Genomic DNA, 14,974 nt, shown 5'->3' on the forward strand with positions numbered 1-14,974 from the left:
TGTAGACTTACTCAAACTCACCCAAAGAATAAATAGTACATCCAGGAACTGCAAATACTCTGATTCCATAGCTGTGCTGCCTCATTCCTTTCATTTCCAGAGATGGCTGCTATTTAAAGTCCAATATCAAGGTCTAAGTTAGGCTAGAATTGAAATGCTATTTGCCAACCATAGCATTTGAGGGCCATCCTCTTAAGCTTTTCCTAGCTATAAAATGGGACAAAGATCATCAGCACAGTATTACTAGACACTCACTGACAAATGCTGCCCTACTAGAAGACTTTCTCTGAATTGGAACTTTGTGTAGATCTGCCTTTCCCACAACGAATTCTAAGAGTAAGAAACAACTGATAAAGTACCATCCTGCTTCTTCCCTTCACGTTCCACATGTGTGTAATTTAGGGTACTTCACCAAGGCTATCAGCTCAAATAGATGGAGGTTGAGATGATGTCAATAAAAGTCACTGCCTGAAGAAGAAAGCATCAGCTGTGAATAGAGAAGCTTGAAAGGATCTCTGAGTTCCCAGGAGAGATCTCAAAAATACCTGAGGCTGAGAAACAGAGCCCAGCTCAGAGGCAAGTCCAGAGGTGTGACTAGAATGCTGAAGGAAACCCAGAGAAGTACAGAACATGGTCCCTGCCTTTAGGGAGAATTTCATATAAGACATAAGGAGGAGTAAGTATATCCTAGATCAGTCAGCATTTCATTAGGAGGTATGGACTCTCCGAGAAGGAGGCAATTGCAGAGGGCTGAAGGCTTTCCTTAAGCTGCTGGGGAAACAGATAGACTATTAATAGAGACAACTTCAGCTAAGAGAGGAATCTGTAAGAAACAGATGGGACTGGAATACTATATCCTGGCAGGGGTGAGCTGGGTTGAGTAGAGAGATCATCTAACTTATAACCTGGGTATCTGGCAACATTTACAGACTTTATATATAACCTGTTGCACTACCATGATACCGTTGATGGGGAGAGAGAAGGCCAAGGGTAGATAGGGGCAGGATGGGATAAAAATCTCAGAATGTCAGAGTGATGGTGCAATGTCAGATAGGTATCAACATGCCTGAAACACAGGCGTTCCGGGACCTGGCCACAGGTTTTTCTGCCTCTGAGTGGGTAATATGAATGGAGACAGAGGAAGACCCTGTAATGGCTGAGCTGAACAAAGTGGTTTGGGAAGTCCTAAAGAGACAGCAAAGTCAATAAGAGATGTTAGGAGATTATTCTTTTACTCTCCTACAGAATGCAAGGCTCAGTATGTCAGAAAAGTCACTAATAGGACTGACCATGAGATGTCAGGCCATGCAATCAACCCTCCGCCCAAGAAACCTGAGTTCTAGCTTCCTCCCAGTGTACAGGTATGTGGTCTGGGCCCTCCTGAGCATCTTACCTGATCCCGGGTATAAGGCGTGTCCACCCTCTGCTTGTCACTGCAGGCTTCCAAGAGGATGCGAATGGCATTCAGCTGCAGAAGCACCTCACAGGCCATTGTGTCAAAGAAGGTGATGTTGGCAAGGGCCGCAGAGGCCAGCAGGAAGACTTCCCCAGATGAGGCCTCTTGGCACAATTCTGGATGGTAGAGGGGAAGAAGAAAGCTTCCAGGTCAAGGGTTTTCCCACCAGTGATCTCCTTTGCTTCCCATAGCTCTGGGAGATAATTTGGGTGGTGTTATAATATCAATTTTATAGATAAAAATATTACTAGGGAGGGAAATGTACCTGTCTATACAGATGGCAGAGCTGTGAGGAAACCTACTGTGTGACACCTATTCACTGTTCCATCAACAGGGACTACTGAACACCATGTGGCATATACACCTGCTCTCTTGGGATGGGATGATGAACAAACTAGATCATGTCCTGACCAGGTCAGATAATTTATACTCTATTAGTGGGGAAGAGAAAAAGAGCTTGAAACACACACACACACACACACACACACACATTTATTACATAATATATAATTATATCATCCTAGCTATTCAGGGAGCTGATATCTGAGGATCAAGGTTCAAAGCCAGCCCAGGCAGGAAAGTCTGTGACACTCTTCTCTCCAATTAACCATTAGAAAACTGGAAGTAGTGCTCTAGCTCAAATTGGTCAAGTGCTAGCCTTGAACACTCTAGAGCTCAGGGACAGTGTTCAGGCCCTAAGTTCAAGCCCCATGACTGACAGAAAAAAACCCTGATATATATGCAAATTATAATATGTATATATGTGTATATATATGTGTATATATAGATATATAGAGATATAAATATATAGAGATATATAGAGAGAGATCTACTGGGACATATAAGAAATGTGTCCCTACTAATACAATGCTACAGCTGAGACCTCAAGGGAGGAAAGGGACCAGTCATGAAATATTTGGAGAAGGGACTGTTCTATGCCAAAAGAACAGCATGTATAAAAGCTGTGAAGCAGGAAAGAATTTTCAGTTCATGTGTCTTCCCAATAATGTGCCCTCTATTGTTACTAAATCTGTCTCAACAAAGAGGCTAAAGTTAAAGCAGAGACTCTACCCTTCCAGCTTCTATCTGTAGAGCCTGAGTATTTCCTTTTGGTCAAGAAAGTCTTGCATCCACTCGCTGAATGGTAGTTGGCACCAGCTCAGTTCTAAGCATATGTCCCCATTTACTATTTTATTTGTACTAGGGTCTTTGAGTGGGACAATTTCTATCCCTCAACCATCTATCACATATCCATGAGCCTCAGAACTTCCAATGGACTCGGCCCATCCCAAAGGACCTGATTTCTGACTCTCATCTCAAACGTGATCACCAATCCATGTGCATCAGTCCCAGGGCTCTCCTCCTGACAATTCTGCTACAAAAATCACAGGAGGAAAAGACTGAGTCAGAAAATAGCCATCAGGAGAGGAAGAAAGCTCAAGAGACAGAGTTGGACTGTATTCATCCTGGTACCAAGTTCTGGTCTCCACATTCTGTGCTTCAGGGTTCTGATACTACCACTGGTACCGCTTGGCACTTTCTAGTGAGTGCAATTATTGGTCACTATCTAAAAATGATAAGGCAACAACACTGGTTAAACATTTGCAGTGCATCTTGCACTGAGACATTAAATTCTGAACATCCTCAAAGTAGAAAATGACTATTACTATTTACAGATGTGGTACTGTAGTCTCAGAGAAGCTAGCAGCAGCAGGTAACATTTTTTGAGTGTTATCTGTTCTTTCCAGACACTATTGTATATGTTTTAAATCCTTATAATAATCTAGTGTTTATAAAAATTTTACAAGTGAAAGAACTGAGAGTTTAAATGATAAGCTGTTTGGTGAGGTCTTCTGTGCAGTAGGAAATTTTTGGAGGCTAGGATCAAAACAAGATTTGCCTGACTCCTAAATTCCCGTTCTTTTTTCTGTTCCAGGCTGCCTCTTATTTCAACCCCTTTTTTATCCTCCCACAGACTTAGTTTCAGGTCTATCAAGGAAGTAACACTTACCACTGCACAGTGATGTTTTCCACAGCCCAGACATGTCTTCCATTAAGCAACTTAGAACCTTGATCTAACCACCTAGGGCTGGGACGATAGCATAGCCAAGGAATTAAGAATTCTATGATTCCTCATATCCAATGATCACCCCATATCCTGATTTGGAGGGAACCACTAGGTTCATCCAACCTGTCCCAGTCTAACTTCTTTATAGTCAGGCCTTGGTATGGACTATAGAATTCAACGGTCCACTTTGCTGCAAGACTTCTTCTTGGTCCAAACATTCCCCCTCATTTTCATGCAGTTGCCATTGCTGCCGACACAGCAATTATTAGTACAAGCATCTAAGTGCCTTTTAATTTTGCTGCACATTTATTTGAACTATGGTCTGAGTCACCTGGGATGTGTTAGGAAGATTAAATTAAGGATTCCAGTGACTCATTTATAAATGTTTCCAGGGAATGGCAAGAAATCGGAGGGCTATTTCCCACCAAAGAACAAGAGCTCTGGCTTCCTGCCCAGAAGATATATTCCATTTGCTGAATCTCATAGGGGACTCTACAATGAATCTTCACCAGTATGAAATAAATAAGAACAGAATAGTTCACTTTTCCGGAGAGAAAGCCAGCTTGGGCAAGGAAGCATGGGTAGACATAGGGCAATAGATATAGGTCATTTTGGACTATTCAGATTTGGGTTCACTTGCTTTATTATTTGATAGTATTTTTCATTTGAGAGATTTTCCAGTATAATCTAGAATTTGAGTTCTAGGTGTTTCTTACAACAACCAGCTATGGTTTATTAATGACTGTTCCTTTCATCAGTACATTTGCTTGTCAATTGAAAATAGGACACAAATTCCCTTACTGTGGTCTTCCTCTGGACTTTCTTCAACTCATTTGTTCCTGCCAGGCTCCAGTGGTACAAGACTCCTGGCACGGTGAATCTTAAAACTACTGTGGAGTCTTATGATCATTCCTCTACCTCTTTTGCCCTAAGCTTCTCTTACAGCCTAAGGCTCCTGAGTCCCCTCCAGCTTAGGATCTCTACAACTGCCTTCCATGGTTTCTTGGTTTTGAATCAATGTGGAGATTGGAAGGACAATTTATCCTAGCTTAGCCAGTGAGAGTGCCACTGTCTCTATGGCCAGAATCATCCATAAAGTCAACTTAACTAGCATCTCCCATGTGTAAAGTACTTGCAGATGGAAAATCCAAGAGCTAGAAATCCTTTGAGGAAAGTGGCTGTGATCTCTTATTGTATATATCAGGAAAATTGTCAGGTCAGTCTTAAAATGTCATGTGGTGCATGACAAAATCCCAAACAAGGCCCCTCCTGGGGTCACTAGTCAATAGGTATTTGCTGAATGGATGAACCTAAACGCAAATGTTCTAGCTCCTACTCCAGTGGTCTCTGCTGCCCTTCAGTGAAAACTGTTCCTAGTATCTCCTGGCATGGTGACTCTAAGAGCTAACCCTAAGTTTTCTTTCATTCAGTTTTGTTAAGATGTAGATATAGAGATGGGGCAAAGATAGAAATAGAACTAGAAGCAGGTCACTACCAATACTTTGTGTGTATATGTGTACCCATCCTGGGACTTAAACTCAGGAGCTGGGCACTGCCTCTGAGCTTTTATGCTCTAATCTAGTACTCTATCACCTGAGCCACAGCTCCACTTGTGCCTTTCTTGGTAATTAACTGGAGAGAAGAATCTCATGGACTTTGCTGCCCAGGCTGGCTTTGAACTGCAGTCCTCAGAACTCAGCCTCCTAAGTAGCTAGGATTACAGGCATGAGCCACCAGTGCTCAGCAGAGCACTACTGGTATTTTTAAAGAAAGGACGTGATTTTAAAAATAAGTTTCCTAAGGATTATTATCCAGTCAAATCCTTCTAGTTTCTGCAATTTATCACAAGGAAACCAGAAAAAAGAGTATATTCTAGTCATCAAACTATGATTTTTGTTTGTTTTTTGGCCCAAAGTACATATGTCTGAATAGAGCTTTAGAAGAATCAATGATTTTATGACTCCATTACGTGGAAATGTCAATGGTGGAATTTTCCACAGGAGATTGTGATAAGCTGTAGAAATCATCTCTCTAGTCATTAATGCTCTGATTCTTGATAGCTGAGACCTTAGAATCTTTGGGGCTTCATTCCTCCCTAGACTCCCCTATTTTAAACTCCTTCAGAAAGGTCATTTAATTCTATCCTAGAATCCCCTATCCTAAACTCCTTCCAAAAGCTCATTTAATCTCAATCCAAACCCAATTCAAGTTGCTTTTCAGATGGCTACATGCATTTTTAATAGCACTCTCTTGACAATAAAGCTCTAAATCCTGACTCTGATCCAATAATGGTAGTGTTTCAGCTAGTGTGCTAACTTACATAGATTATGGGTTTGGTGAACAGCAAGACAGGAAGACCTTTTGGGCCTTCAACTATTTGGCAGTCCTCTCAACCAAGGGCCCCACCCACCCAGGGTGACTCACTGACAAGGGCTGTCACAATCTCTTCCATGCTCTCCAGGAAGCTACTGAGGTGCTGAGTAAAGGCCAGGTGTGGGGAGGTGACTTGGGCTACCACAGCTGCAGCCTCAGCCCGAGTGGCCTCTGAGTGGCTGTCATCGGTCAAAATGTCGGCTAAGCACAAAACACCATCCACCTGCAGAGGGAGAGAAAGAGCTTGGTGCATCCTGAGAGGGTACCACAGTTTACGACAGTAATAAGATTAAACCCTAGAAACCCAACACCACACACAGCCAGTTGTGGCTTCTCAAAATACCTCAGATTCCTTGTGGAGCCAGAGACAATTTGATGATGAGTCCCTATCCCCCAAATTACCTACACTGGGAAGTAGAGGGCCTTGATTTTGACTCCAGCAGAGATCAGCAACCTCTCTTGGCCTTTCTACATAGCAAATGTCAAACCAGGTGTGCAGAGCCTAGCCTTAATCATCTGCCACAGCCAAATGTCATACAAAGGACAATCTCTTAGAGTTATCACAACCTGAGCTCTAATTCTGGCTCCTTCTTCAATGCCTTATGACTTAGCATTAGTCACTTAGTCTCTCTGAGATGATTCCCTCACACTTCAGCAGGATGTTGAGGGAAGTAAAGGAGATAGAGAAGGTACTGCCTTAGCTAGGAGACATGCCCACAAATGTTGACTTCCTCTTCACATATTTGGTTTTAGCAGCAATCTGAGCTCAACGATTTTTCTTTCCCCCATCTTATCCTCCACCATCTCCCCCATAGAAAAAGAACTGCTACTATAAAAACCTTGCTCTCTCCCAGAGACATTCAAGCTTGGTGTGTACACAAATACCAGACACAGACTTCCATTTTCCAGCTCTGCCCCTGTCAGATCCCTTTTGATACTAATAGATTCTGGTTAGTGAGTGCTTATAGGGTACCAGGCTCCTAACTAAGAAGAGTACATATGAGACTACACCACTGGTCCATTACAACAACCTTCTGAGGTCAGAATTATTATCCTCATTCTCCAAAAAGGAAAATGGCAACAAAAGTTTGTTGACTTAGCTTAGATGATTAACTCCATAAGTCTTGGATTTGGAATTTGTACCAATGGATCTGTCTTGCTTCAAGGCATAGGCTTTTGTTTATTTATTTGTTTGTTCTTTGCCGGTCATGGGAATTGAACTCTGGGCCTGGGCTCTGTCCCTCAGCTCTTCAGCTCAAGGCTAGCATTCTACCACTTAAGCCACAGTGCCACAGTTTTTTCTTCTTATGTGATACTGAGGAATCAAACCCAGGGCCTCATGCATATGAGGCAAGCACTCTCCACTGAGCCACCTTCCCAGCCCCAGGGCATAGGTTTTATTTATTTATTTTTGTCAGTCATGGGCCTGAACTCTGGGCCTGGGCACTGTCCCTCAGCTCTTCACCTCAAGGCTAGTGCTCTACCACTTGAGCCACAGCACCACTCCCGGCTTTTTCTGCTTACGTGGTGCTGAGGAATTGAACCCAGGACCTCATGCATGCAAGGCAAGCACTCTACCGCTGAGCCACCTTCCCAGCTAAGGGCATAGGTTTTAATAGAACATCTTGCCTCCTCTTGAGAGTGGAACATGATCTCAAAACTTATCAAGAAACAACAGGTTGTACCAGTGTCTTTATTGTATCCTAACTTGTAACTTTTGGATAAATGCCCAAGACTGGCATCATTGATCATTGGCTAGTTCTATGTTTAATTATTTTTATTTCAAGAATTTTTATTGTTATGACAAAAGTGATATACAGAGGGGTAATAGTTTCATAAGCCAGGTAAAAGGTACGTTTCCTTTTGGACAATGTCACCCCTTCCCTCACTCTTCTATTTTTCATTTTTTGAGAAATCTCAAAACTGTCTACCATAGTGGTTATACTAGCTTACATTCTCACCAATAGTGTAATAGAGTTCCTTTTTCCCATATCCCCAGCAGCATTTATTGTTTTTATTCTGGATGATGGCCATCCTTACTAGAGAGAGATGAAATCTCTCTCTAGTTTTGATTTACATGTCCTTTATTGACAGAGATGTTACACATTTCTTCATGTACCATTCATGGCCATTTTTATTTCTTCTGAGAAATATCTAATATAAATCTCTATGATTTATATTATATATTAGTTGGGTTGTTGATTCTTTAGGAATTTAGAATTGAGCTCCTTGTATATTCTGGGTAGCAGGCCTTTGTCAGATAGAGCTGGCAAAGATCTCTCATTCTGTAGGCTGTCTTTTTACTCTAATAACTATGTCCTTTATTGTGCAGATTTTTTAGCTTTATACAATCCTATTCGGCAATTTTTTTTCTCCTATTTGCTGACCCCTCAGAATTCTACTCAAGAAGTTTCTGCCTTTCTCTTTCAGAAAGTTCTAATATTCTTATACTTACACAGTCAGGTTCATTACTGTACTATTCCATGCAGCCAAGCTATGGAAACAGCCCAGATGTCCTACAACAGGTGAATGGCTCAACAAAAGTGATGTGTGTATATGAATATATATATACATATGAATTTTAATCATCCATCAGGAAGAATAATATGTCACAAGAAAATGCATAGACTTAAAAATAGTATTAAGTTAGACTCAGGGACAAATGGCACCTATTTTCACTCTTATGTGGAAGTTAGATCTAAATTATAAACACATATGAAAACATATTCAAGGTCCTATTCATACATATAAAAACATGCTGTCTAAAGTATGGTATATGCAAGATATGTTTGCCATGGTGTAACTTCTCTGAACAAGTAACTAAAAGTTTAACAAAATAAATACCAAGAAACAGAAACATGGTCAGGAAGAGGGAGGTAAAGGATAGTGGGGCAGATGAATGGAAGAAGAAAGAGTGGGAAAATACAGTCATTATATATACATAAATATATATGTATATATATACACACACACATATATATATATATTAATGCAACTAGGTAATTTGAGGGGATGGGCTCGGTTGGGAGAGATGGGGGAGATGATGAAAGGGATAATACTGATCAAGATATACTGTACTCATAAACTGATATATTGAAGTGAAATCCCTTTGTACAACTACCTAAAGATAGCATTTTTAAAAATAAAAAGTAATCAAAAAGTGAGACTTGGATAAAAGGAAGCAGTAGCTTGTCATGGCAGCTCAGTAGTGTTCCTGAAGCCTTTCAGATGCTCCAGAATACAAGCCTTAGGACACTACCACCTAGCACCAACGAGGCCTTCCCTGGTGAAGAATAGGAAGTGGAGATGGGGCAGGGGACAGGAAGAAGACTGAGCTGAAGCTCTCTACACCTGCCACAGGCCTGAGCCTCCTATCCCTACATCTTCACATTTTGCCACTCAGCTCCAGTGGGTGTCCTGAGGTCTGCATTTCCTTTGACTAATTACCACCCTTGAGCTCTGTGCCTCCCCTAAATGGCTCTTGGGAGCTGTAAGGTCCATTAGCTGTGAAAGCCGTTGGCAATCTCAGATTCAAAGGAGACAAATGTGGAAACAGGAGCCCAGGGAACTGTCCGCAATAAAACTCACCTAGATGTGCTTAATAAAAGGGAACAAACAGCAGCCAGCCTGCCCCTGGCAGAACTGGATTCATGCCAGATGTTTAACTAACAGGTCCTTAGAGGGGCCTCAATGGGCCCAAGGAAGGAAAGGGGGCCTTCTTTGGGCCTAGAAACAGGAAGCAGTCTTGTTGCCAGCACAAGAAACCTCTTAATCATTTGGCCCTGTCCCCTTTCCTCCTTCAAGCATGAATCAAGCCTGTTGCTAAGAAACTTCACAGTCTCTAAGGAGAAAACATCTCAATTGATCCACTCTCCTTAATCTCATCCTGACTGCTGATGAAGTTGATACCCAAATGCCTGATTTAGAGACTGGTAACAACAGTCAAACTCAAACCAGTGTCCTTTACTGCTCCCAAACACAAGCTTACATAAGCCAATCTGAACACATCATAAAGGCCAAAGAACTGATGGTCCAGGACCCTCAAACTAGCTCCCTAGTCCAGAATACAGCTTTGTAAACCTGAGCACTTGCTGTGTGCCGTGCCAGAACTTGTGCTGTAGTAATAGGAACCCAGGGATAAGTGACCCTCTGCAGTGGGAAAGGTAACTCATATCCACAGATAACCATCATGCAGAGTGTCCTCCAATAAAAATGTTCTACTTGGAGAACCTGGAGCCACTCTGGACTTAATGGCACACATTCCAGCTGAGGGAGCCCCTTTGGGCTCCTCTGTCTTTATCTCATTTTAACACTAAAAGACTGCTTCTCCAAGCCAGATATCTGGCCTGACTGTATCATATCCACTTGTAAATCATTTGAAAGCAAATTTCAGTGCCTCAACCAAACCCATTCTATCAGAATCTCAGGAGAGGCCTGAGAATCTGCTTTCTTAACAGGTCTACAGCTGACATTCATTCTCCAACAATTTGGAGAATATCATTCTCTGTTCCTTTGTCTGTCTGGCTCTTCTCTTCACCAGCCACTTTGCAAGCCTGGGACCACAGCTTTGTTCCTTTTGGCTGTTCCAGGACTGGCATACATTGGGCTTTCAGTAAATAGGTAATAAATGCAAGAAAGTAAATTGGACCTAAGCCTCAGGAACCAACATAGATTGGAGGTGTTCCTGAAGACCAGTGAAAGAAGAGGAATAATGTAGTAGATGGGAGGCATTGTGAGCAAAGGCAGATAGGGGAAAGTAGAGCACTAAAGAAACAAGCCAGGATAGGGCCAGGAAAGGGGTGACACTGTCCAAAAAGAAATGTATTCTTTACCAGATTTGTGTAGCGGTAGCCCCTCTGCACATCATCTTTATAATAACAAAAAAATTTAAGTGAAACAGCAAGCACAAGAACATAAATTCCACATACTCTTTTTTTATTTTTGTCCGTAAAGGGGGTTTGAACTCTGGGCTTGGACACTGTCCTTGCGCTCAAGGCGAGTGCTCTACTGCTTGAGCCACAGCACCACTTCTGGTTTTCTAGCAGTTTATTGAAGATAAGAGTCTCACGAACTTTCCTGCCTGGGCTGGCTTTGAACCATGATCCTCACATCTCAGCCTCCTGAGTAGCTAGGATTACAGGCGTGAGCCACCGGCGCCCCCCGGCTAAATTCCACATATTCTTGACTCCAAGAAAGTCACTCCTGTCTACTGTGAACCATGATTCCTTTCTGGTTTCTTAAAGGATCTATACAGCTTTCACTATGCAATTACTAAATTCTCACTGTCTTGATTTTCTTCTATTTTGCTAATTGTGCTTCAGATTTCTTCTGGTAGTGAGCTGCTTGTGAAAAAAATATTATCATTTCAAAAGAGCATATGTATACAGAGAAAAGTTACAAGGGATAACAATAAATGAGAACACTTACTTGTATATATTTATATGCAAAATATTCAGAAATTCTAATCTTAGAACTAAAATTAAACCAAAATAATTCCCTACATACTTTCTCTACTATAATGCCCATGCTTTTCTCTGGTGGGCCATTACCTTGTGTTTTGTGCTCATACTTTGTTTCCTTTAAAGTTATCTCACCTGTATGCTGTTTGGTTTTACAAGAATTTCTATTTGATATAAATGGGATTGGGTACTTAGGAATATGCTTCCTTCTCCAGGCAGCATTATATTTATGGAAACTCCTTCTGTGGTTGCATGTGGCTATAGTCCTTTTATTTTCACTGCTGTTATGGTGACTCAAAGTATAAATCATTTGCAATTAACGTATGAATCCTCCTGTCAATGAGCATTTGAGTGGTTTCTGAGTTTTTGCTATACTGAACAGTACCACTATAAATGTTCTTCTGAATGTCTTCAAGGATTATGTGTAAGCTTCCCTAGGGGTCTTAATATAGAAAGAAAATTATTCAGGAATAGAATTTGGACATCTTTAGCTTTGTCAGTGTAGCTAAATTGTTTTGTAGCATAGTTGTAGCAGTTTATACACTCTTTAGCAATGTGTAAGATTAACTCCTTAGCTGGGCAGTAATGGCTCACAACTATAATCCTAGCTACTCAGAAATCCATCCAGAGGATTGTGGTTTGAGGTTAACACAGGCAGAAAAATCCTAGGAACTACTCCAAAATAACCAGTCTACCAGGTGCCAGTAGCTCATGTTTGTAATCCTAGCCATTCAGGAGAATGAGATCTGAGGAGGTTTGCAGTTCAAGGCCATCCCAGGCAGGGAAGCCTCTGAGACTCTTCTCTCTAATTAATCACAGAGAAAAGCCAGAACAGTTCATTTGAATAAAGACTTTTGGTGTAATCTTTTGATTTAATCTTCTGTATTTCATTTGTATTTGTTATGATATTCTCATTATTCTCTCTCATTTTATTTATTTGAGTCATTTTCCTTCACTTTCAATCATGATGGCTAGATACTTATCAATTTTATCTTTTCAGAGATAAAGATGTTTTTGGTATAGATTTTTAAAGTCTCTAATCGATCGTTGCCCTAATCTTGATTATTTTGTTCCTTCTCTTGATTTGGGGTTTAGTTTGTTCTTTTTGTCCAGGAGCTTAAGATGTATCATTAGGGTATTAATTTGAAGTGTGTGCTCATGGCTATGAACTTGCCTCTTGGAATTGCCTTTGCTATATCCTAGATGTTATGGAAGGTTGTGGTTTCATTTTCATTATATTCTGGAAACTCTCTTATTTCCTCTCTTATTTTTTCTATGACCTACTGTTTTTTTGGCAATGTATTGTTCAGTCTCCATGCTTTGAGTATTTTCTTAGTTTATTTTATGTTAAACTCTAGCTTTATTGCATTACAGTCTGACAGCACAATGGAAATTATTTCAGTTTTTTTAATACTTGCTGAGACTTGCTTTCTGTCCTGGAAAATGACCTATTTTAGAGAAAGTTCCATGGCCCACAAGAAGAATGTATATTGTACAGCTGCTGGATGAAATATTCTATAGATGTCTGTTAGGTCCAAATGGTTTATAGTGTCATTTAAGTCTAAGGTTTGTTTGCTTATTTTTGGCATGGATGATCTATATAATCTTCAGAATGGATGTTAAAGTCTTCTACTATTATTGTGTTGCGGTCTGTATGTTTTTCAGGCCAGATGAGTCTATTTAACCAAGTTGAGCACAATGAAATTTGGTACATAAACATCAAGGATTGTTAAGTATTTTTGATAGAAATTTCACTTATTTGTTTATTTAATGACAGTCTTGGGGCTTGAACTCATCCTGGGAGCTATCTCTGAGGTTTTTTTCCTCAAGGCTAGTGTTCTACCATACCTCTATTTCTAGCTTTTAAGAATCTCACTGACTTTCCTGTCCCTGAGCTCCATTCTCAGATCTCAGCCTCTTAATTAGCTGGGATTACAGATGTGAGCCACCAGCACCCAGGAAAGTTCCTTTTATTAATAATTAAGTAAACTTCTTTGTCCTTTCTGCTGTCATACCACTCTGGTTTAATACCTACCTCATCTATAAAGATATTCAACCCATTGATTTGATCAGGTTATATGCCCATCACCTGACTAAATTCCAACCTCTCTCTCCAAGCAGCTGTTATGTGAATCTTGGTCTTCAGCATTCAGCATACAGCAGTTGACTAAAGTGCAGGCTAAATAATGAAGAAACAGAGACCCAGAGAGGCAAGGAGATTGCTCAGGCTCCATGACAGATTAATGCCAGGGTCAGACTGGGACTCTAAGCCTTGCTTTTCAACTCTTCATCTTGTGCCTCCCTCAGTGGGGCCATTAAGGAAGAAAGAGAGTAACTAGGTGCAGGCCAGGTTAACTAGGAACGCTCAGCTGTGATTGACCCAGGAGTAGCCCAGCCTGAAGCCAGCTCCCTGAAACTGTAGTCCCATTTCAGGAAAATCCCCATCTCCAAACCATCCATTTCCCATCCCTAGTCATAAACTTGATGCCAAGAGAGCAATCTAATCAAACCACTTGTGTATCCTTATAAAGGAATTGCTGCTAGAAGCACTTATAGATAATTAGCTTTCATATGGAATGGGATAGGCCTGGGAGTGAGGCCAAACTTTCCTCATGGGTGAGTATACAAGTGGCAAGGAGGATGGTCTGGCCTGGGCATTACCTGGGCAGCAGGGCCAGTGCAGCTGGAATGTGGACACAGGGAAAAGCTGGCAAATGCTGAGGTTCTCCTTAGGGAGTGAGAGAAGCCTGGAAGCCATGCAACAGATAAACCCATGCAACTTATAAACCTTGTCAGATTTATAAGCAGTGTTCTTTTCCTCCTGCTTTTTGAAAAAGTGTCAGTGGTGGCTTTTATGCAAATATTAAAGGGACACAAGCTAGTCTACACAGGGGCATTGTACATCACTAGTACTGATCTACCATTTATTAGTTTTGGTGTATGTGTTTAGTTTTTAGGGAAAGACAGAGAAGTTGGTTACTAATTTATAACAAACAAAGTTATGTAATTGCAGTAAAAAAAATCCATCCACGGGAGACAGAAAATGACCAGTAGACTCCTAATTTTTTCTTCCACCTTTCTGTCCACTTACTTAAGGATTGGGAAATACACACACACACACACACACACACACACACACACACACACACACACACACCCCACATTTGGTAATAGTAAAGCAACTGGAATTCTGTTTATGGGGCCAGGCAAAGTAGGTCAGGTTGTCCAGGATATAGCCAAAATAATATTCATTTGTAGTCAGAGAGGGAATTGAGACCAATTAAGAGTCAAGGGACAGAGCACGGCCTTTGATGGGATAATGAACCCTCAGGTCAGATTTTTTAATCTTAGCTATTAAGGAGTCTGAGATCTAAGAATCATAGTTTAAAGCCAGCTTGGGCAGAAAAGTTCATGAGACTTTAATCTCCAGTTACCTAGCAAAAAGAAGGAAGTGAAGAGTTGCTCAAGTAATAAAGCTTCCACTTTGTGTGAAAAGGCCAAATAAGAGTGCATGACCCTGAGTTCAAGCTCAAAATATGGGTTCAAGGTACAAAATAATTAAATAAATAAAATGGTAAAAAATTAAATTAAGTATTTGTTTCATGGAATGGTACTACA

General features: G+C 40.9%; 1 protein-coding gene across 1 annotated transcript in view; it reads right to left on the bottom strand.

Moving 5' to 3' along the window:
* Window positions 1-14,974, bottom strand: part of Insc (inscuteable homolog (Drosophila)) — a 112,211-nt gene that overhangs the window by 16,575 nt on the left and 80,662 nt on the right. Inside the window, exons 8-9 of the mRNA XM_013034130.1 lie at window positions 5,949-6,120; window positions 1,394-1,572 (exon numbers count right to left, since the gene is read on the bottom strand). Coding sequence (XP_012889584.1) covers window positions 1,394-1,572; window positions 5,949-6,120 — 351 coding nt within the window. The remainder of the gene's footprint in view (window positions 1-1,393; window positions 1,573-5,948; window positions 6,121-14,974) is intronic.

This window comes from Dipodomys ordii, unplaced genomic scaffold (genome assembly GCF_000151885.1).
Source record: "Dipodomys ordii isolate 6190 unplaced genomic scaffold, Dord_2.0 Scaffold183, whole genome shotgun sequence".
NCBI classification, from domain to species: Eukaryota; Metazoa; Chordata; class Mammalia; order Rodentia; family Heteromyidae; genus Dipodomys; species Dipodomys ordii.